Genomic DNA, 22886 nt, shown 5'->3' with positions numbered 1-22886 from the left:
GTTCTTATAACTTAGGATAATTATATTGAAGTCTAAGGTCTGACTTGGCTAGTTCTCATATACGAATTATTATTAAGTACCTAATAAAACAGTAATGGAAGAGCCCCATGTTCGAAAACTTTAAACTTGCGAAGGCTATAATATAATTCGTAAATACCAACCTAGAGTTGCTCTAATATATTCATCAGAATAGCGGAATAATCGGATTTATGACTATTCGTTTTATCGAATCAAGTTTCGACACTTTGACTCTCTAGTCTGTGGTATTGAGAGCTGTCACCCTATAATGTAAGCATTGTAAGAAGATTATAATATTTTGTATGTAGTACACAGATTTGATATAGGGCTTAAGCCACTTTTCGAATATGGAACGTTGACTAATTTTTAAGTCAAAGACAAAGTCAAAATGTCTTTATTCAATTTAGGCTATACCAAGCACTTATGAATGTCGGAAAAACCTCTGTTGAGAAGAATCCGGCAAGAAACTCAACGAGGTATATATATATTTTTTAAACAGATTTACATTATTATTAAATGATATGTATACATCACAAGTATTTAACACAACTTTATTTTTAACACAGTAGGTTCGCTATTGGAAGGGATCGCTAATGCGGATCAAAGTTAATTAAGGACACGTTACTACTAAGTAGATTCATAGTTTTGATTGGTCAGGTGAGATTCCTCAGTTTTTTACCAATAGCGGTGCTCAGTTACCATCAGGTTGATCAGATCGACCACTCGCTTGATTTTCACCGTCTCACCATACTGCTTATGCAAAACCACTGTGGCCCACGAAGGTCTTGGGTTCGCAAACCGTCTCGAAACGGCTACAAGGGATTTACGAACAATAAAACTACTGAGATAAACCGCTAAGAGAAAGATTTATTTTTTCCAATTGTTAGGTTTTTGGGACGTTTGTCCGATTTAGCGGTCGTTAGATCTATGGGGCAGCGACTGAAGATTAACATTTATTTGATGCTACAAAGCCTGCGAGGGCGTAACAAGAATAGGAAATATATCACCTATATTTCCTGTAGTTGAAATCGTATAGTCTGATTTAAACTATTTAGGTATTTCTGCTGCTTCATCTAAAGAATTCCGATGCAATTGCATGTGATAGGGATCTCTTCTGGTGTCAATAGTGCAGGCCAGTATTAAAACAAAGTAAGTTTCTATTGAAATCTTTATGACTGTATTGAAAGATAAAGATATTTTTTTACAGCAAACAAGCACTACCTCAAGGTACTTCTTAGCCAAAACGTGAGGCGCAGCGCGAATCAACTTCTGACAATCTCCTTAGTTAGTTACCGTACTGCAGATGGATTGGTCGGCAGATTTCGCTGATGCAACAGGGACTGACGTTGCACTACCTATACTTCGCAGCTTGCCAAACGTGAGTCTTCGAACCTCTGCCACGCTCAACAGCAAGGCGTATCCTCGCTCCAAGGTCCGTTCGATTTCAGCGCCCATTAGCGAGTCCATACCTAGCTCCGATAAACTAGTGCTGTCTGATATCTTGCTGGGATCTTTGATGCCTGCAAACACGGATTTTTACATAATTTAATGCGATCTTATTTTGCGTAAGTCAAATAATTACTTTGCTCACCCGCGACCTTACGATCGCTACGTCTATCCAACATATAAGAGGAACAAATCAGACTATCATTACCCACACACTACGCTAACGAGTTCGAATTCAATCAAAGTACCCTCAGATCTCCAGAGAGGGGGAGAGAGAGAGAGAGAGAGGAAGAGAAAGACATTTATTCACACATATTTGATACTTACACCATAACAACTATGTAGCATGAAAACTTGGCAAAAAAAACTTTTACGTACCAAGGATATTGGCGATGACCTGAACAAGTTCCTGCGACGGTTTCTTCTGGGAGAGGCGTTTATCAGCCACTACCATAGCAGAGCTGACAGCGTGTGGCAGAGTCATCAAGGCACCCAGAGTGTTCAGACACGAAGCTATACCTTGCGGCACTGTATCAGCCAACACAACGTCAGAAACATCTTTCGTTTCAGTGGCAATGATCCCAACGTCTCCAATGGGGCCCCATTGCACAGCCAGCGCGGGCAGACTATCGGCTTGCCTCTGCTCGCATAGCCGCTCCATAGCGCTATTGGCAAGTCCATAGTTACTCTGGCCATGAATCCCTCGCCCGCATGCTACGGATGAGAAAACCACAAAGTAGTCCAGTTGTTGTGCTAGCTCACGAGATGCCACATCGAGCGCGCGTGTGCCTGAAACAAAGAAATCTCTTGAGATTACGAGTGTAGCCTTGTCTACCTTATTTTATATTTTTTTTATGTCTCTGTACTGCTTTTGGTGATCAATAAAGAATATTTGTTTTGTATTTGTATTGTGTAATACAGGTAAATTGAATATATTAGTGTAACGGGACTATCAATGATACCCATCAATTATAACTCAATAAGCAGTGGCAACACTGTCGCTTATGTCAAAGTGAAGGAAGGAAGGCTACGTCACTTACGGTCGGTTGTCTTTTGATTTGACTCATTTCGGAACGAGACGTCGTTGAGTAAGGTTGGTAACATTTTGATTATTGTATTATAATTGATTCTGTTAATAAATACCTGTGTCATATATAACTGTTTAAATTACACGCCCAACTGAGATCCCGTCACATCTCAGAAGTGGGATTTTTGCGAATAAACACGTTCGCTTTATGCCATTAGTTTGACCGATAGGTAATAAAAATTGCATTTAAGTATCATATATAGTAAATAACAATGAAATATGAGTGGAAATAGAAATACAGGCAACGATTTAACAAATTGGTAACTGTTAATTGTGAATATAATTTATCAGTATGTAGATGGAAATGGATTACAATAATAAAATGGAAGTGACGGTAGTTAGTTCACCTTCCAATCTTCACCTTTTTTTTTATTCTGTTTTTTTTAACATAATGAGTAAATGTAAAAATAATGGCAGAAATTAAAAAAATAGTCATGATTATACACATTAAAAATTGAGCGATGGAAAATTAACCCAATTATAAGCGGATGAAATCAGATTAAGAATTAAAAATTAATAGTTATGATATTTCATGTGGAGTAATAACAAATGAATATGAAAATATATCTGAAATTGAATATAAATATAAAACACGACGAGCTAAACTCGATTTAAAACGTGAATTATCAGGGTCAATATAATTTTTATGTAATTAAATATTAATTAAAAATATATGTAGAAATGGGAAGGGTATGAGTACAATTAATAATTACATGCCGCTAACCCCAAAAATATGCTGGCAATGAGGAGATGAATATGGATTTTAAGATTAAATGGCGGTTCTAATATTATCTACGTTTTTAGAAATATACTTCTTGACTAAACCAGCCAGCATTGTTTAAGTCAAAACTTACGTTTTATTTTTTGATTGTGTCGACTAAATTGGTTCAGAGAACATACTGATTATATATTTCCGTTTATACATAATTTCCTGATCATCGACTTACATTATTCAATCTGAGTTTCAGAAAATGAGCGACCGAGAAAGTGATCGGAAGTTGCGGGGAAGTTCGCGACGTAGTCGCGGCGTCAGCCGTACCGATGACCATAACACGCGTACGCGGCACGGCAGCCGAAGCCATCGTGATCCTCGATCTTCATGGACACGACCCAGCCGCAGCCGCAGTCGTGATGATCATCGAGCTTCGCGGACGAGGCAGAATCGTAGCCGCAGTCGTCACCTAAGCCGGAGTGTCAGCCGCACTGAGAGAGAGCTGACACGGAAACGTGAAGAAGTAAGGACTCTGGAGAACGAGGTACGTAGGAAGCGAGCACGAATAAATGATGACGAACGCGACGCGCGGTCTTCAACCTCCATGCTCAGTGCTGAGGGCCGCAAAGATGAATCTGCGCGTCAAAACCGTCATCATCGTGACCGTTGCCTGAGAACACCAACAAAGGAACACGACTTTGTTAATCATATTGATTATAAGGAACGTAGTGAACGTAGATCTACATCAAACTTATTTGAAGAATTTTTAAAAGTATTAAAAGCAAAGACAGGGCATAATGATTCGTTTTCTGGTTCGTCGTTAAATAATGTCATACCGGAGTATGATCCGATGCTTAAAGAACAAACCATTAATATCTGGCTTGACAAAGTAGATGAATGTTCGGATATTTATAATTGGAATGAAAGACAAACGATTCATTATGCTCTGCCCAAACTAACTGGACTCGCAAAAACCTGGTACCAGGGTTTACCTACAATTAAGCATACCTGGAATGAGTGGAAAGAAATGTTGAGAGAATCATTTCCCGCGACTGAAAATTATGCCGAGCTCTTAACGGATATGCTTAATAGACGGGTACGTCCTGGAGAATCACTTGAAGTATATTATTTTGCAAAACTCAATCTATTAAACAGGTGTAAAATATTTGGAAAGCAAGCGGTGGACTGTTTACTCTATGCAATTGACGATAGGGGTGTACGCGTAGGAGCTCAGGCAGCTAGATTTGACAAGCCAGAAGACGTACTGGAGTTCTTTAAAACTGTAAAGTCGAACCGAAACCAAGCAGACACTTTTAAAGACACGAATCGCGACAGGCGTGTAGGCACTTACACAAATTTCAATAACAATCCAGCTAGATCCGCTGACACTAGCAGTGGTACACCCAAGAACAATAGTAATAAGGGGCCTATTAAGTGTTTTAACTGTCAGGGCGTAGGACACCCTAGCTTTAAGTGCCCGAAGCCAGTAGTTAAGTGTACTAATTGTGGATTTCTTGGGTATGAAGCTTCACATTGCTCAAAAACAAAAGAAAATCTGCCCCCAAAAGATAATAGCAAAAATGTTCTTGAAGTCTCCGTTTCAGAAAATACGAATGATAAATATAAAATACTCATAAGCTTAAACGGTTTCCCTATAACATGCCAGGTAGATTTAGGTAGTGAAGCTACCCTTGTTCGAAAAAAAAAAAAAAAAAAAAAAAAAAGCTGTTTATTTCAATAAAAAAAAATACACGTACATTTCATTAATTAACTACTAATCCTTAATTAATAGGATTGTTGCAGTCAATGTTTATAATTTTACTTGATTATTTGGAATGAATGGATACAATTATTAATACAATTTTTATTTAAGGAGGTAGGTTTAACCATCGCACCAAAATATGCTTAATCTTGTTGTGTTTGCTGTTCACAATTTCTTGCACAGTTTCAAATGGAAATTTATTAAGTATGCGGGGCAGAGTGGACGTCCACACTCTCTGGCCATAAACATTATGACATCTGGGTATAACATAGTTTGGCAAGTTAGATAGATTTCTCAAGTTCTTTGGTCTATTCTTCCTATTTAACTGGTATATTTTATCATGGTACTGCGCTAATATTGCCAAATCGACCTTGTCAAATACATTCATCACTTTACAGTAGCGAAATAGTTCCTTATAATTGTCCTTGTATTTACATTTAATTTTTAAGGGAACTATGGTTTTTAACAAACGTATTTGTAAGTTATAAATATTATACAAGTATGTTTTAAAAGTTCTTCCATAACTAGCCAGTCCATAACTCACTACAGAGTCCGCTAGTGACATATAAAGGAGCCTTAGTGTTAGTGAAAAAGTGCTGCTTTGGAGGTGGGTCTGACTTGGAAGGATGTTAGTGGTCCCTTTCTAAGAGGGTTAGGTAACATACCTTATTTGCCTTTGGGTTCCACATTAGTTAATATCGAAGTGCAGGGTATACTGGAAAGGGATGTTGAAGTATTCATAGTGGACGACCACTTAATCAACTGTAACGTCTTACTTGGACATAGTTTTACAGAGAGACCTTCACTTATGATTGTTAAGACGCCAACTGATTTGAGATTCGAACGGACGAAACGTGAACATAATCAAAAATTACTACTATTTACTACCTGTGATGTGACTGTTGATATAGGCAAAATGATATCTATCCCGGTTAGATCCGATTTTTCGTACCACGGTAATATTTATGTGGGTGGATCAGTCAGAGGTCCTGCAGGTCGCGAATATTATCTTCTGCCAGGCGAGTATCAAATCAGGGGCGTCGACTGTAACTTGCTAGTCCAAAACGTTAGCACAACACCCCTACAATTTAAAGCAAATACTCTTGTTACTCGAGCTAGATCTACAGGTACTGGTGATACAGTTATGAGGGTTTGTAGCGAATTTTCCCCTCAGACATTTGTGAATCCCAAGTGCGGTGATCAGCTAACATCTAGCCAAGTACGGCAATGCGAGGAACTGCTAAGCAGATACAAAGACTGCTTCTCTACAGGAATGCATGACTTGGGATTCACCAATGCGACTGAGATGGAAATTCACCTCAATGATACAACCCCGGTAGTCTACAGACCATATAGATTGGCTCATTCTGAGCGTAAATTAGTCCAGGATATGGTGGGAGATATGTTGGAACACGGGATAGTGCGCGAGTCCCAATCACCATATGCCAGTCCCATCGTCCTGGTTAAAAAGAAATCAGGAGAGAAGCGTCTTTGCGTTGACTACCGTGCTCTCAACAGTCGCACCAAACGAGATCATTACCCCTTACCACATATTGAAGATTTATTAGATCAACTTTCTGGCCAGTCGTTATTCACTTCTTTGGACCTTGCATCCGGTTACCACCAAATTCCAATTGCCGAGCAATCACGCGAAAAGACTGCGTTTGTCACGCCCGACGGGCTGTATGAGTACAATCGGATGCCATTCGGGCTGGCAAACGCCCCTGCCGTCTTTCAGAGGGCCATCCACAAGGTTCTTAGTAAGTCTAAAGTCAATTACATAGTTATTTATATGGATGACATTTTAATACCGTCAAAAACTTTTGAGGAAGGGCTCGCACGTCTCGAAGAGGTGCTTGGACTGTTGAGAGAGGCAGGTTTCACTCTAAAGATGGAAAAATGTCATTTCTTTCAAGAACGAATAGATTTCCTTGGGTTTGAGATCGATAAGAACGGTATCAGGCCTGGGCTCTCTAAGACCGAGGCTGTGGCCAAATTTCCAGTGCCAGCCAATCAACACGAAGTGAGGAGATTTCTTGGACTTGCGAGCTTTTTCAGGAGGTTTGTCAAGGGGTTTGCCATGATAGTGAGGCCCCTGACGAGCCTTTTGAAAAAGGATACACCTTTCAAATGGAGCGATCTGGAGACCCAAGCCTTTCAAACAATAAAGGATAGACTAACAGATAGACCCGTTCTCGCACTGTACGATCATACCGCAGAAACACAATTGCACACTGACGCTAGTAAATTTGGTATAGCAGGTATATTGTTGCAGAGAAAAAAGTCTGATCCCTGGCGGCCAGTCGCCTATTTTAGCCGCCAGACTCAGCCGGATGAGATGAAACTGCATTCATTTGAACTCGAGACACTGGCTGTCGTTAGCTCGCTCAGTAAATTTCGTACATACTTGATAGGCATAAAATTTACAATTATTAGTGATTGCAACGCTCTGCGGTCTACGTTCACCAAAAGGGACCTTGTTCCACGCATATCCCGCTGGTGGATACAATTTCTCGAGTTCGATTGCACTATCGAATATCGGCCGGGTGAAAGAATGTCCCACGTTGATGCTCTCAGCAGGGGACCTGTATCAGTGGAGCCGGAACAAATACACACACTAGATGTTTTGTCGGTTGGGACTGAAGACTGGATCTCCACGGTACAGTCCTCTGATGATGAAATCAAACGCATAAAAGATATCTTAGAAGACCCAGAGACACCTAAAATTGAAAAAAAATACATATAAAGACTTTACGCTTAAAAGTGGTCGAGTGTTTCGTGTATTAAAGGACGGCGCAACAAGATGGGTCGTTCCAAAGGGAGTGCGTTGGCAACTTTTGAAAGCTAACCACGATAACGTAGGCCACTTTGGCTTTGATAAAACGCTCGAGCGAATACGTTCTTTGTTCTGGTTTGCAAAGATGCGTAAATTCATTAAGAAATACGTATCTGCTTGCTTAGAGTGCGCTCACCATAAGTTGCCAGCGGGCTCTCGAGAGGGACTTCTCCACCCCATTCCAAAAGTTGACATACCGTTTCATACGCTTCACGCGGACCACCTCGGCCCCTTCCCAAAGAGTAGACGAGGTTTTACGTACATATTAGTGGTAGTGGACGCATTTACGAAGTATGTAAGCCTATTTGCCGTTCGAAGCACTAAAACAAAAGAAAGCATACGCGCATTCAAAACTCTCTTTAGCTACTTTGGGTCCCCGACTCGATTGATAACAGACCGGGGGACAAGCTTCACGAGTAGAAAGTTCAAAGCCTTCATAAAATCAATAGGTACAAAACACATCTTAAACGCTGTGGCCACACCAAGAGCAAATGGCCAGGTTGAACGTTACAACCGTACAATCTTGGCCGCTCTTGGTTCCATGGTACATGGCAAAAACAAAAATACTTGGGAAGACCTACTTCCTGATGTTCAGTTAGGATTGAACACGACAGTCCATGATGTAACAAAGAAAACACCCACTGAACTTCTGTTAGGTAGAACAATAACAAATCCATCACAAGGTATTTTGAATGAAATAGTAGGTGAAGTTGACAACGCTGACGTCGAGAAGAAATCAATAGAAGAAATTAGGAATGAGGCTTCGGAAAGAATAGCACAGAATCAGAAAAAAATGAAAGATCGATACGATAGGAATAAAAAGCACAGTACAACTTATAAAGAGGGTGATTTAGTGAGGATTGCTAGGACAGTAGTAACGGGGCCAGGGCAGTCTAAAAAGCTAGAGGCGAAATGTAAAGGGCCATATCGAATTAAAAAGATATTACCAAATGACCGTTTTCTTGTAGAGGACACTCCCCTAACCAAAAAGGGGGCTAGGTATGAAACAGTTGTCGCAATTGACAAAATATTTCCGTGGCTCAGCTTTAATGCCGCTGCTTGCTCTTCAAGTGATTCGTATAGTGACGATGACGAACATACTAATGAATAATCTTGATACTGATGTGAATTTATGTTTAATTGATTAACGAATGCCGATCCAGATCTTGTAATTAATTAATGATATTGAAATGGGAAATGAACAAACTTGATTTGTTTTATATTGAAATGGTTTGTGCCGGGCATGATAGGCGTATGAACTCGCCGCCCAGGATTGGCTCAAACCCCATGAACGGTGACGGTGTGTTTGCGAAGGAAGTAGCTCTCACACCGCTTACTGACTAGTGAGCAGTGAGGATGCTTGAGACCGGGCATGATTGGTGTAGGAACTTACCGCCCAGGAGTGGTCCCAAGCATCGCGGCCATGACAGTGAGATGGTTTGAGAGGCAATGGACTATCTCACTTCATGTCCATAGCTAGAACAGCTTAAAATTAGATAAGATGTATGAAGTATTTCGGTTACGAATTATTCTAACTTAATTCAATAATGTGAATTTAAATAATGAATCGAGAATTTTAATTTATTTTCTTTTATCCTTATAATTTTGTTGTTAATTAACTAAAATTTGATACAATTAGTGGTTTGAAATATGTGCCTAAATATAAAATTAGAACGAGAGACTCGTTCCTGAAAGGATGGCCGGCTGTAACGGGACTATCAATGATACCCATCAATTATAACTTAATAAGCAGTGGCAACACTGTCGCTTATGTCAAAGTGAAGGAAGGAAGGCTACGTCACTTACGGTCGGTTGTCTTTTGATTTGACTCACTTCGGAACGAGACGTCGTTGAGTAAGGTTGGTAACATTTTGATTATTGTATTATAATTGATTCTGTTAATAAATACCTGTGTCATATATAACTGTTTAAATTACACGCCCAACTGAGATCCCGTCACATCAGGTACTTAGTAAGCATGAGACATTTCGATCAACTCTCAACTGTTGCTAACATAAACATGTCAAAGGTGTTGAAGCCGAAAAAATCATAAGAAAAAGTGTATAGTAACTAATACATGTACAGTACAGACACCAACAGCAATATGTAACACAACAAAGTATGCATACATATTTATCTGATACGACTCTACTTCTAGGGCCGGTAAGACGTGACAGATATTTTTGCGCGCTCCGCTCTAGCCTTATATTATATATAATACTATATAGTCTATGGTTCTAGCAGATGAACAACCAGAACCAGAACCTGTAATTGGCTTTCTGTATCCATTGTTATTTTTAATCTGTATGTTTTAAGCTGTTGGTTCTCCAGAATAAATAAATAAATATCAATGAAGGTGACAGACATGCAATCAAATGTAGCCTCTTGCAACAAAATCACGAAGTTGAAAAGAATTCTAAGCTATGCGGTTATTAATTAAATGATAGCCATTTTTAGCTACCCAGCAAACTAACCATCAATTTTTGGTTTTGTAACAGCTAGGAAATTTTCTGGTGTCTGATTCTCAAGGAAAGCATCGTGCCATACGGCAGCCAGGTTGAAGATACCACCCACGGGCGCCGCACGCGCTGCCTCTCCCAGCAGCGTGCGCGCACCAGCTACAGTCGTCACATCTGATGTTGACAGGTTCACTTGTATGCCTTTTTCACGCCACCTGTGAAAATAGACACGCGATGTCAGACCGCACCTTTGTACCTAAAATATTTATGCGTCCTACGCCCACCACCGAGATGAACGGATGATCTGGTTAAAACCACTGGTTCACGCTGAATGCAGGCCGCTTCCAACCGTAAATTCTGGATAACGTATATAGGTTGGGATGATGATGATGATGATGACATTTTAAGGGGAGGCCTATGTCTAACAGTGCTCGTCGTACAGCTGATATAATGACGATGATGAAGGTTTTAGCAGCAGATCTGGTCCGGTTACGCATTTCGATTCGCTCTGGTTTCGCGATGGCTTTGAATTTAATGATCACTCAGGTTCCACTAGTTTGATCAGTTAACTCCTCTACTTTGCTTCAAGAAAAGAAGCCTTTTGCTATTGTTATACATTCATTAACCTCTTCACCACCACAGTCATCCAGTCGTGACAGTCAATGTCATGTCTCATACGTAACGGTCATGTATACATGACCAACATTTAACTCGAAATTTTAATCCTGGATGGAACAAAAAATTGAGTTGACTTATCGCTGGTTTTTCTATTGCATACAGAGCCCGTCACTTTATTCGTAGTGTAGCGGTCAAGAAATAAAATAGGGATGTGAGGCACCTGCGAATGCACCAGGCCTGGTAGCCGGTACGTACGCCGCTGCGAGAGTTGAGCACGAGCGCGCGCGCACCTTGCTTTACTAGCCAATCACATAACTCCAGCCCGAAGCCTCCAAGGCCGCCTGCAATAAAATTTAGAGCTAGAGAATCGTAATTAATAATTCGTATTTTGTAATCGTAATTCGTAATAGCAACACAAATTTGCATAGAAAAAGTAACAGGAGAAGTAAACAGCCAAGCAAAACAAAAGAGAAATTTGGTTAAAATCTGGCCTGTTGTGGGTTTCTATATTATGACTGCACAAGTGCACAACGAAGAGGAAGTTAGTTGTTCGCAAAAATATAGTGGCTCGTTTGGTCGATGCTGGCATGGACTAATAAAACTCTTTTTAAAGCTTACTGTTAATCTTTTAACTTAAGAAGCATATACGTTTTATACACTAAGCGAGGCTACAGCACTCTTAAGGTACCTACAGTACAACAACGGGTTCAGGATGTTAGTAAGATTGCCACAATAGCAGTTACTGCTAGGGTGGGTAAGACTGAGGATTTACATAACCCTGAACGCAATTTCAGAAAAGTATGACTGCCCAATACTTGGTACACTGGATTAGAAATTCAAATCGTTTATTCTGCAAGTAGACCACATAGGACTCTTTTACACGTTTTTACCAAACTAACAGTGCTCGGATATTCGGATAGATCGTCATTGCCAAGAAGAATGCGCCGCAAGAAACTTGGCAGAAAGTATTTTTTTCAAAATAAATAATTAAAAATAGCACGAGGCAAATAAGGCCGTGGATTAGTTGTGTGCTACAGTTAATTTTATTTAAATGAATATCTAAGTTTCTACTACCTATCTTTATTGCTAACCATTGCAATACAATGTTGCTCAAGCCTCTAAAATATTTTTTACGATTTATTTTTGACTAATTTCAAGATGGTACTCACCCACCAGCACGTAACTCTTAGCGGGGTGCATATAAGTGCGCGGCAACGCCGGCAGCAGGCGCGGCGGCGGCGAGTGCCCGCCGCTTTCTTCTTCGCGGATACGGATCAGCACCTTGCCGATGTGCTTGCCGGTCGCCATGTACCTGCAAAAATTCACAGATAAAAAAAAAACTGAAGATTGTACAACTGACTAATTGTTTGATGAGCAACAGCAAATAATCTAAGAATTAGACACCGTTTAATATATATTTCTTACCTAAACGCCTGCTCGAGCTGATAATCAGCGTATTCTACTGCAGGGAGTGGACGAACAGCACCATTGACGATTCCCTCAGAAACACACCGCATAACTGCTACCTTTTCATGGTGGTATTGACGTGCACCAAACAGTGCATCCAGGAGAATCCCATGTACTGTGGTGTTTTTAAGCAGTACAGCCATACTGAGTAGTGAACCAGCACTAAGGTCTACCTTGCCAATCTCTAAAAAGCGACCGCCTTCAGCCAAGCAGCGTAGTGAGGCTTGCAACTGGTCACCGGCCAGCGAATTAAGTACCATGTCAACACCTCGACCGCACGTGCGTTTTAGCACTAGCTGCTCAAAGCTGCAGTCGCGTGAGTTGCCAATATGAGTGTCAGGAAGCGTAGGATAACGCTCACGTAGGAAAGCTCGCTTAGCAGGCGAGCCTACTGTCGTGTATACAATGCAGCCGGCGTGCAGCGCAATGGAGATGGCTGCTTGCCCTACACCGCCGGCGCCCGCGTGCACTAGCACAGAGTCACCGCGCTTCATGCTCCCACGCACCGCTAACGCATAATATGCAGTTGCGTACGCCACTGGAACAGTAGCTGCTTCTTTTAGTGACCAGGCAGCTGGCACATCCCACATAAAGCCTTCATCAGCGACCACTGTAGTAGCAAGACCCTTGGCCGCCACCATGCCCATAACACGCTTGCCTGATGATAGACGCCCGCTGAACTCTAGTCCCAGTATGCATTCCTGCGACACAAAGAGTTCATTTGGGTTACCATAAAGACTGAAAGGCCCAAAAAGCAGGGTAAGAGGCCGACATTCACCTGACCCGCGAGATTGCCTGGCAATGAATCAGGCGACAGTTTCCCAGTGGCTACCATGATGTCGCGAAAGTTAAGCGGCGCGTAGTAAACATGGCACAGGTTGGAGTGTGCCGCTTGTGGCGCGGAGGTAGCGTACTGAAGATCACTCTGTATCCAGCGCAGCGATGACAAATCGCCGCGTGTCAGAATGTCAGCGTGTGCATGCTCCACCTAGGAAAAATAAAAACATTAACAGCAAAAGTGATAAGGGAAACAGTTCTGAGGGGAATAAATCTTACCTGAAGCTGCATGTTAGCTGGGTCGTCAAGCAGAAAGTGGCGGTAAGTACCCCAAATCCCAGCGCGTAGTACGTTGAACGTGAGGTCTAGTTGAACCTGTGCGTAAAGGGCGGGTGCGTCGGGATCAAAGTCAGCCTTGGCACCGGGCAGATAGTAAACTCGTAGCTTGTCACCGCCAGCCTCACGGCGCAGGCAAGTGCCCAGGCCAAGCACGCCGCTGCCTGCATCGCGTGACCACACATACACACGCAACTCTTCGCTTGTGGCGCGCTTCATAGCATCGCCTAGCGTTTCTACCCACGCAAAATCATCGTCGCGAACTTCTAGAATGATGCGTGTGGCGGGACGCGTGGCGACCCGACGGAGCAGCACGTATTCGCAAGCCGCCGCGCCCTGTCGTGCCACTGTCACCAGATGAGCGTCTTCCAGCAGCGCGGCTGCGCCTGGCTTATCTAGTGCATTTGCGGGCTCCTCCAACAGTAGATGTCCATGTGCATCCAACATTGCAGTAAGCTTGCGAAGTACACTTGCATCGTGTTGCTCCAAAACGTTCGTAGCAAGCACCAACTGGCATTTAAAATCCATGTCGTCCAGCCACTCCTTGTTTGAAAGCTAAAAAAGACAAAGTCACCTTTACTCCACTCCCACTCCACTGCCTTTCCCGATGCTTTGTTAACATTGTTCTTGTAGTGTGAGCTGCGCCTCACACACACACTCTCCCATTATGTGTCATATAAATAGTCTTAAGGTTTTACAATAAACGCAGTATTTACTCATCATTCGGTAGTATTACTCGTCTCCCATCGCCCCACATTACATTATAAAGTAAAAAACTTAATGAACGAAGCGAGAGCTTACTGTCTATATAACTAACGTAATAACAAGTCTGCGATACACAGCGTCGGAGCCACATTTTACAAGTACCTTTACTCCGAGAGGCTCCACAGTGGCGGCGTAGTTAACAGCGTTAGCGCCCGCGGCCAGGCTCGCGTCCACGCGCACCTGCGGCTCGGCATCCAGTATGGGCAGCACGAGCGGCAACAGCAGGTCACTGGCGGGGCGACCCAGCGCGACTTCCGCCACTTTCAGACACAAAGTGTTGCTATTTTCAAGTACTAACTGTAGTGCAACGGTGAGTGCACTTCCCTTTAAGAGACTGACATCTACAGTATCAACGCTTGTGGTATCCAGCGGTGTAAACTCGTATTTCTCTAGCTTAGGTGCAATCAGAGCATTAGTGCGGCGTGGTGCTAACGAATTTTTGATTCCGCGCAGTTCCACGCCACCAGCAACAGTTACGGACAGATCCTTATACCGGCGTATAGGCAAGTTACCACCGCTAGTTGCCGCCGCCTCGGCTGCTTTTTGTGCAGCCGGATCAATGAGCACACGCTGTATCCGCGTAGGCAGTTTCAGTACGCGCGTGTTCTCAGCTATGATCTGAAACTGCAGCATGCTGTCTATGAATGAAATCCAGTTGTTTTCCCAGGCCAGCAAGCCTTCCGTGCCAATCGCATTTGACTGAAGGACACCGCGAAACACGCCCTGGTAATTATAACCTCGTAGATGTAGCTCTTTATAAACGTCGTGTGCATCCAACGACGGTATGTCTTCCACAGGAGCATCGTCGGCGAGCGCGGCTACAGGCAAGCGCTCAGCAGCAGGATCAGTTACTAGGCGTGCGCGGCCAGTCGCCACGACAGCTCCTCCCTCGCATATTTCGAAGTTTCCGCTGTTGCTTAGTAGCGTGACGAGGAAACGCAGCGGCACGTCACGGGACATTATGGTGGCACGTCGGAAATGAATGTCCTCCAGTAACACGGCTATCTCGTTCATGTTTAAGTTGTTGACCTTGGCGACCGTACGCCACACCATCGTCTGTTGGGCAATTATGATAGTTTATTGCATGCGGATAAAAGCAATCTCCTTGCTACAACCAGGATGGCTCACTTTACTCAAAAGCCAACTAATTTGTAAAACGAAAAGCTTGATAAGGTACATAATGAATGACTCTTAAACAATACCTTGTCCATAGCGATCGTCACATAATTTTATCGTATAGCCTTTGAACATTATGACGGGTCATTTTGATCTAATACGTTAGGAGCCAGCGTGAATTCAAATCAATCCCATTTTAGTGTAATGATACTGAACATAAGTTAATTAAGTAAACAAACAGGAATTTTCATAGCCACTTACCAGATAGCCAGCGCCAGGGAACAAAACGCGTCCATCAATATTATGCCCATCCAAAAAAGCTTGATCCGGCTTGCCAAGGTCAAACTCGATTACATTCTCGCCAGTATGCGTTGTTAACTTGTAATTAGCCACCGTCCATTCCTTGGAATGGTCCCAATCGATGGCTGAAGCGAGCATTGGCGTACCGCGTGACACAGGCCATGATACTGGCGGATACAGCGATGACACGCGTGGCTGCGCGCCCGCTGTGAACAGCCGGCCCAATGCCTGCAGTAGATGTGACAGCGGGTCTGGGTGGTCTCGTCGTACTAAAGGCACATGCGTGGCGGACGGCAGCGCACGCCGTAGCACAGCGTTAAACAGCGCGTGTGGTGCTATTTCCACTACTATAGCATGCTCTGGTATCGCTCGTAGTGCGTCAGCAAACCGCACTGGTGATAGTGTGTTGTTGATGTTGTATTCCACACCGCATAGCTTGCCTGCAACACATGCAGCATCTTAGTATTATACAGGTGCCTTTGACCATGGAGCTTTAAATGCAAGATATGATTCTACTCATATAACTGAGCCTTTGTTTCGTAGCATTTTCAAAATTCTAATTCAAAACAATATGAAAGATAAGAAAGGATAAATTAAAAAGGCTGAAACGAATAACTCCTAATTCCTTCTTACCCCATTCTGTGTCTTGTTGATCGGGACTCAGCGACGATGAAATCCAGCGCGAGCTGCGCGGGAGCGGCTCTGGTATAATCTCGTATAATTTAGTGCTTAGCTGCTTTTTTGCAGCCGCAATATACTTGCTGTGAAAAGCCATGCCAGCGCTGTTTACGCGGCGAGCGAATATACCCTCAGTCTTCAGCTCGGCTATGAATTTATCCACGGAATCGGGTGGACCAGATACCTGCGGAAAGAAACTGTGATGAACTTTATATACAGACAATGTGACGATTTTACTGTCATAATGCTTGCGCATGCATTGTTTGTTGCGCATGCTTGTTGATGCAACGCGTAGATGTTCAGTAATAATGAAATAATTTCTTAAGAACATGCTTGCCCTATGCCAACAATTGAGGTAATTTCTGGTGGAGTCATCATAACTTATTTTATCGGTACTACGTTGGAAATGTAACTTATTGCTAATGTATTAATGCAGGAGTTTTGTTTTTATTCGATTGGATGGCAAACGAGCAAGTGGGTCTCCTGATGGTAAGAGATCACCACCGCCCATAAACATTTGCAACACCAAAGGCATTGCAGATGCGTTGCCGACCTGGAACCTTACCTACCTACCTACCTACCTAGTAGTTACGTGGAGTTCACGTCTTCAGTGTTCAACATTATACCTTCGCAAGAAACATTTCTAAGCCGTTATTTCAAGGTATACCGTTGGGGTGAAAAGTCCTCGAACGGCGGCCACCAACTGGGAGAGAAAACGTTGGCAGACCTCCTACTAGATGGACTGATGACATTGTGAGAGTTGCGGGCAACCGGTGGATGCAACTGGCCAGTTGTCGTTCATTGTAGCGTTCTAAGGGCTTCCCCTTAGGCCTCCGCATTTGTTCAACAGTAGACGTCTTCCAGCTGCAGGTGATTGCAAGGCTTAAATGCATTGCAAAAAGTTAACCTTATTCGATAGGTTGTACCTTGTTTTGCCCAATAACTTTTTGCCTATTTTCAGTTTGCCTAATGTTAGATAAACTAATATTACTTAACCTAATGTTTCATTTTACCTAATTTTCATTTTAGTGAGTCATTTTACATACAACTTACTTCACATAATTTTGTTTCGCCTAATTTTATATTACATAATTTTCATTTTGTATAAACTCATTTGGTATAATGTTTGACTGTCATATTTAAATTTTGCCTAACATACATGCCACATAATTTCATTCTGTATAAACTTATTTCGTTTAACGTTTGATTGATATAATTATTTTTGTCTAACATACATTTAGCATAATTTCATTTTGTATAAACTTATTTCGTATAATGTTTGTCCGACATAATTTTATTTTGTCTAACATAAATGTCGGTTAATTTTATTTATTCTAATCACGGTCAATCTGAATACATAATGATAACGTTAGTTAATTCTAAAAAGTTTAGTATTATAAAACATGGTCGGTTCTGGCGCTTCGCCGGCCGCTGCCGCGGCACGCTTGCTTCGCTCGCTCGGCTCGCGCACTGTAGGGTCGCAGTTCTAGCTAACGCTCCTCCTCGCTTCGCTCGTCGTCGTACCTATTCCCTGTATGTTTAGTATTGTTATTTGCTTGAACCAAATAAAAAAATAGTAGAATATTATGGAATAATTAATTTCAATTTTAACCTACCTACCTATTTTATAATAAACATTTAGGTACTAAAATTAGGCATAACGTTAGTAAGCAAAACAAATATGATGATAATTCAATATTAGACAATCGAATGTTAGTTAAAACAATATTCGGCTTTAAGATGATTAGTTAAAATGAGAACCCGACAAAGTGAGTTTTCGATTAAATAATATTCGGCAAAACAAGAGTTATGCAAATGATATTAGTTAAAACGTTATTCGACTATTATGATGATTAGTTAAAATAAGAATCGACAAAGTGAATTTTCGATAAAATAATATTCGACAAAACAAGAGTTATGCAAATAATCACTTAGTAAAAATGAAAATTCGACAAAATAAAAATTATGTATAATGAAATTATACAAATTGACTTTAGACAAAATATTCATTATAGTAAAAGTTGTTAGACAAAATGAAATTAGGCAAAACATTTTTAGACAAGTCGAGGGAATACCTACCTATTCGATAATGTTACTCTATTGATAAAGTAACCTACCGTTGTAAAGGTTCGTCAAAAAAGAGAAGTTTTGCCCTGGCAGTGCGCATGTTCCAAGATATGCTTTTATTGTCCTCTCACCGTGACGCTGTCAATCCAGTTGTGGCAAGCAGGGAAGACGTCGGGTGGGCAGCGGCGCGTGGTCTCGTCCCACGACAGTCCCACGGCGGCCATCGCGCCCGGCGGCAGCTCCGCGTCCGCTATGCTGCGCGCGCGCCAGTACGTGCTAAAGACTGCTTGTTCTGCTGTTAGGGCGTCGTCTGCGTATGCGCAACCTGCTCATACACCAAGAAAAACAGGCCTTTGTAAATGTACTTGGGCCAAGTACTGTCGTTTGGCAACCTGTTTCATTTCGCAAACTCTAAAACTGTAAATATTTCAGGATTTATTTCAGGGCCATCGTGTAGAACCCTTTAGGTTAGGTTAGGTTAGTTTTATAAAAATCCTGAAATATTTACAGTTCCAGAAATATTAAACAGTTGGGAAATGAAAAGTTGCGAAATGAAACAGGTTGCCAAACGTTATTCTCCGAAACATTAGTAAACCACTTGGGCCAGTATGTGGCACATGGGTTACCTGGAACGTGCCGATAGGATTTAAGGAGTGCGGTATCTATCACGCGCGATCGATTGAGATAAGCCACGCCACCATCTCATTATCTTAGAAATATCCTACTAATATTATAAATGTGAAAGTTTGTGAGTGAGTGAGTATGTTTGTCACTTCTTCACGCTGAAACGGCTAGACGGATTTGGATGAAATTTGGCAAAAAGTTAGTTTATAACCTGGATTAATACATAGGATACTTTTTATTACGATATTCCCACAGATAGGGATAAAATCTCAAAATAACAACCGCTGGGCTTAGAGTCATTAAATTTGATATGTAGGTAGTTGGACGTTTGAAACACATAGGCAACTTTTTGACCCGCCCGATATTCCCGCGGGATACTTAGGGATAAAATCTTGAAATAACAACCGCTGGGCTTAGAGCCATAAAATTTAGTATGTAGGTAGCTGGACCTCTGGAATAACACATAGGCTACTTTTTATCCCGATATTCCCACGGGATATAAATAAAATCTCGAAATAATAACCGCTGGGCTTAGAGTCATGAAATTTGGTATGGTGGTAGTTGGACGTCTGAGATAACACATAAACGACTTTTTGACCCGATATTCCCACGGGATACCTTGAGATAAAATGACGAAATAACAACCGCTGGGCTTAGAGGCATGCAATTTGGTATGTAGGTAGCCAGACGTCTGGAATAACACATACGCTACTTTTTATCCCGATATTTCCACGGTATAGTTTTGTAACTAAGGGACCCATACATCCCTGTATTATTATTATTATTATTTTGTAATTTTTTCTTTAATTGTATACTGTAGTTTTTAAGTATTTTATTTGTAATTATTTTATTTTGAAAAATGACTTTCTGCCAATTTTCTTGCGGCGCATTCTTCTTGGCAATGATGGTCTTTCCGAAAGCGCTAGTAGTTTAAAAAAGGACGTGTAAAAGTGTCCATTGCGGCCTATTTACTGAATCAATTATTTGAATTTGAATTTTGAATTTGAATTTGGATAGGGAAATTTTTGAAATTTCAGCACTGGGTTTAAGAGTCTTGAATTTTGTACAGTCATTCATAACACAACCTCAATGAAGACAACGATATAAATTTTGGAAATTTCCAGGAGAAATTTGTAAAATCCCGAAATGTTCAATTGCAACTACCAGACCGAATAGTTTACGCGTGCGAAGCCGCGGGTAAAAGCTAGTTCTAGTAAATAAGTTAGCATTTCTTGTGAATAAAGAATGCCGCAAAAAAGACAACTAAAAAGTAAACAAATAATTAAGCACTATATAGCTGTTGCCCGCGACTTCATCTGGGAAGAATTCGTTTATCCCTATCACGCGGGGACTATGGTGATTTCCCGCAAAATTAGCCTATGTTAATTTAGTATAAGTACCTAGTAATATTTTTTTTATCTAAGCGTGTTCGGTATCGGGGGACCGCTAAGGCTAACAGGAAACTAAAGTACATATGTTGTATTTTTTAAAGTAAAAAAGATAACTAAAATGTAAAATATAATTACTTATGCACTACCTAGCTGTTGCCCGCGACTTCATCTGCGAAGAATTCGTTTATCCCTATCCCGCGAGGACTATGCTGATTTCCCAAAAAATTAGCCTAAGTTAATTTAGTACAAGTACCTACACTCCAATTCAATAGAATCTGACAATCCTGTAGACACTTCCAGCCTACTAATATAAACACCGGGCTGCCTAAGGCTTTGTGATGTGACTATTATTCTTTTTGATTCCTTTTAGATGATAATTGCAACAACGGGACATATATAATCAAGTGTGCCCACGATTAGGTGTCTTAAATATGTAGAAAATTGACAGATTCTATTTAATTGTACTTTAGTAATATTTTTTTATCTAAGCGTCGTCGGTGTCGGGGGACTTCAGTTACCTACACCTTTTATCAAAAATGTTATTTAATTTTATACTAAACCTTGTTTCTTGCTTGCCAGCCACGAGTTAAAAAAATAATTTAGACAAACGTATCAAACATGAATTGTTACCATCGTACCGAGCCATCATACAAACAACATTTAAAAAACTTTTACGCCCCCACTAGCGCCATCTATCGGGGTACAACGAAACTACCCTGTTACAATAATAATTATTTCTACACTTACCATTTTCTCCGACCGAATGGCCCAGGATCCCGTCAGGGCGCACGCCTGCTTCTCTCAACACGTCCACCAACGCAATTTGGACGGCCGTGATTGATACCGCCGAGTTGAGGATATTGTCAAAGGCGACTTCAGGAGCTTCCGTCAGCACGTATATTAAGTCAAAGTTAGTGGCCGTAGCGCTGCTGCCAAGCGTGCTATACTAGCCGCAAAGATCGGCAACTGCATCAAGGTTCGCGCCATTCCAGACCATTGTGAGCCCATGCCAGCGAAGACGAACAAACTGGTCGCGTCTCTGTCACCTCCATCTGATGGGTGACAAATGTTTATTAAAGCAATGCGACAATAGTTATTTGTGCAACAAGAGAGCAAAGTTGTTTTTTGTTGCGAGTGTTGATTTTGAATCCCGAGTAAGCGAAGGATTCTATAATGGAATCACGAGCGTCAGCGAGTGATTCTAGGTTAGAATCCTGAGAACAGCAAGGAATTCAAATACACGAGATGCAAAAAAACTTTGGTCTCGCGTGACACATATACAATTTTTCACCTCAGCACGAGAACATAATTTAAATGTAACATAAGAATAAAACCCACTACCCCACCTACCTGTTTAATAAACAAACACACAGTTTTAAATAGAATTCGATTATTAAGAAACAAATATAATAATTACATTTCAAACCATAAAAAAGTGTCCAGTAGATAAATACAAATCTCATACTCATAACATGCATTGTAAATTTGAAAGAACTTCTTATTTAACTAATGTCACAACTTATTTTTTAATACTGCAAAAAGCCTCATCTTGGGGGTCATTAAAAAGGTTGAACAATAAACGTATAATTTATTATAATGTTGTAAACCTTTAAATTTGTATTTTATTAAGATTTCTATTCATCATCATTATCATCCAGCCTATACGTCCCACTGCTGGGCATAGGCCTCCTCAGAGCAAGAGGGCTTGGGCCATAGTTCCCACGCGGGCCCAGTGCGGATGGGAACTTCACACGCACCATTGAATTGCTTCGCAGGTTGTGCAGGTTTCCTTACGATGTTTTCCTTCACCGCAAAGCTCGTGGTAAATTTCAAATGTAATTCCGCACATGAATTTCGAAAACTCAGAGGTGCGAGCCGGGGTTTGAACCCACGACCCTCTGTTTGAGAGGCGATAGGTCAAACCACTAGGCCACCACGGCTTCTAAGATAAAGATTTCTATTACATAAACATACATTGATTTGTTATAAATTTATTCAATTAATAAAAATTTATTCAACTGTAGAGGCAGTATACGGAATTCTTATAAAAAAAAAACGCGAAGCGGCTTTCGTGCAACGAGGTTGCATACTTTATTAAAAGATCGGGAAAATTTACATTTTGGAAATATTTCGTTGTCATGGTAATTTATTAGATATCGATAAATTTTAATACCAAAAATTAATTTACGATTGTAATCAAACACATTTGATCCTATCTCTCGCTTTTTCGTGTTGAAGTGAAATGACAGATCAAAGTAAAGTTCAAATATTTGGAATTCAGTGAGTAGACCCTGTTGGGTCAGCATTTAAAAAAAAAATTAAAGATACTTTGTCTCACGGAGTGAGCAAAATGCGATTTTGCTCACTGATGTCTCATATCAAAACCTGCCTGTTTTGAGGTGCTGAGGGTAAAAAGTATTATTTTGA

General features: G+C 41.2%; 1 protein-coding gene and 1 pseudogene across 1 annotated transcript in view; one reads left to right on the top strand and one right to left on the bottom strand.

The window, feature by feature from the left end:
* The window catches only part of LOC141440127 (uncharacterized), a 265808-nt gene extending 260804 nt beyond the window's left edge, over positions 1-5004 (top strand). Inside the window, exon 2 of the mRNA XM_074104595.1 lies at positions 3520-5004. Within this exon, the coding sequence (XP_073960696.1) occupies positions 3523-5004 (1482 nt within the window). The 5' untranslated portion in view covers positions 3520-3522. The remainder of the gene's footprint in view (positions 1-3519) is intronic.
* The window catches only part of LOC141440344 (fatty acid synthase-like), a 35092-nt pseudogene continuing 13105 nt past the window's right edge, over positions 900-22886 (bottom strand).

Source organism: Choristoneura fumiferana, chromosome 22 (genome assembly GCF_025370935.1).
Source record: "Choristoneura fumiferana chromosome 22, NRCan_CFum_1, whole genome shotgun sequence".
Classification (NCBI taxonomy): domain Eukaryota; kingdom Metazoa; phylum Arthropoda; class Insecta; order Lepidoptera; family Tortricidae; genus Choristoneura; species Choristoneura fumiferana.
The sequence above is the reverse complement of the archived record's forward strand: the minus strand, read 5'-3'. Positions and strand labels throughout refer to the sequence as shown.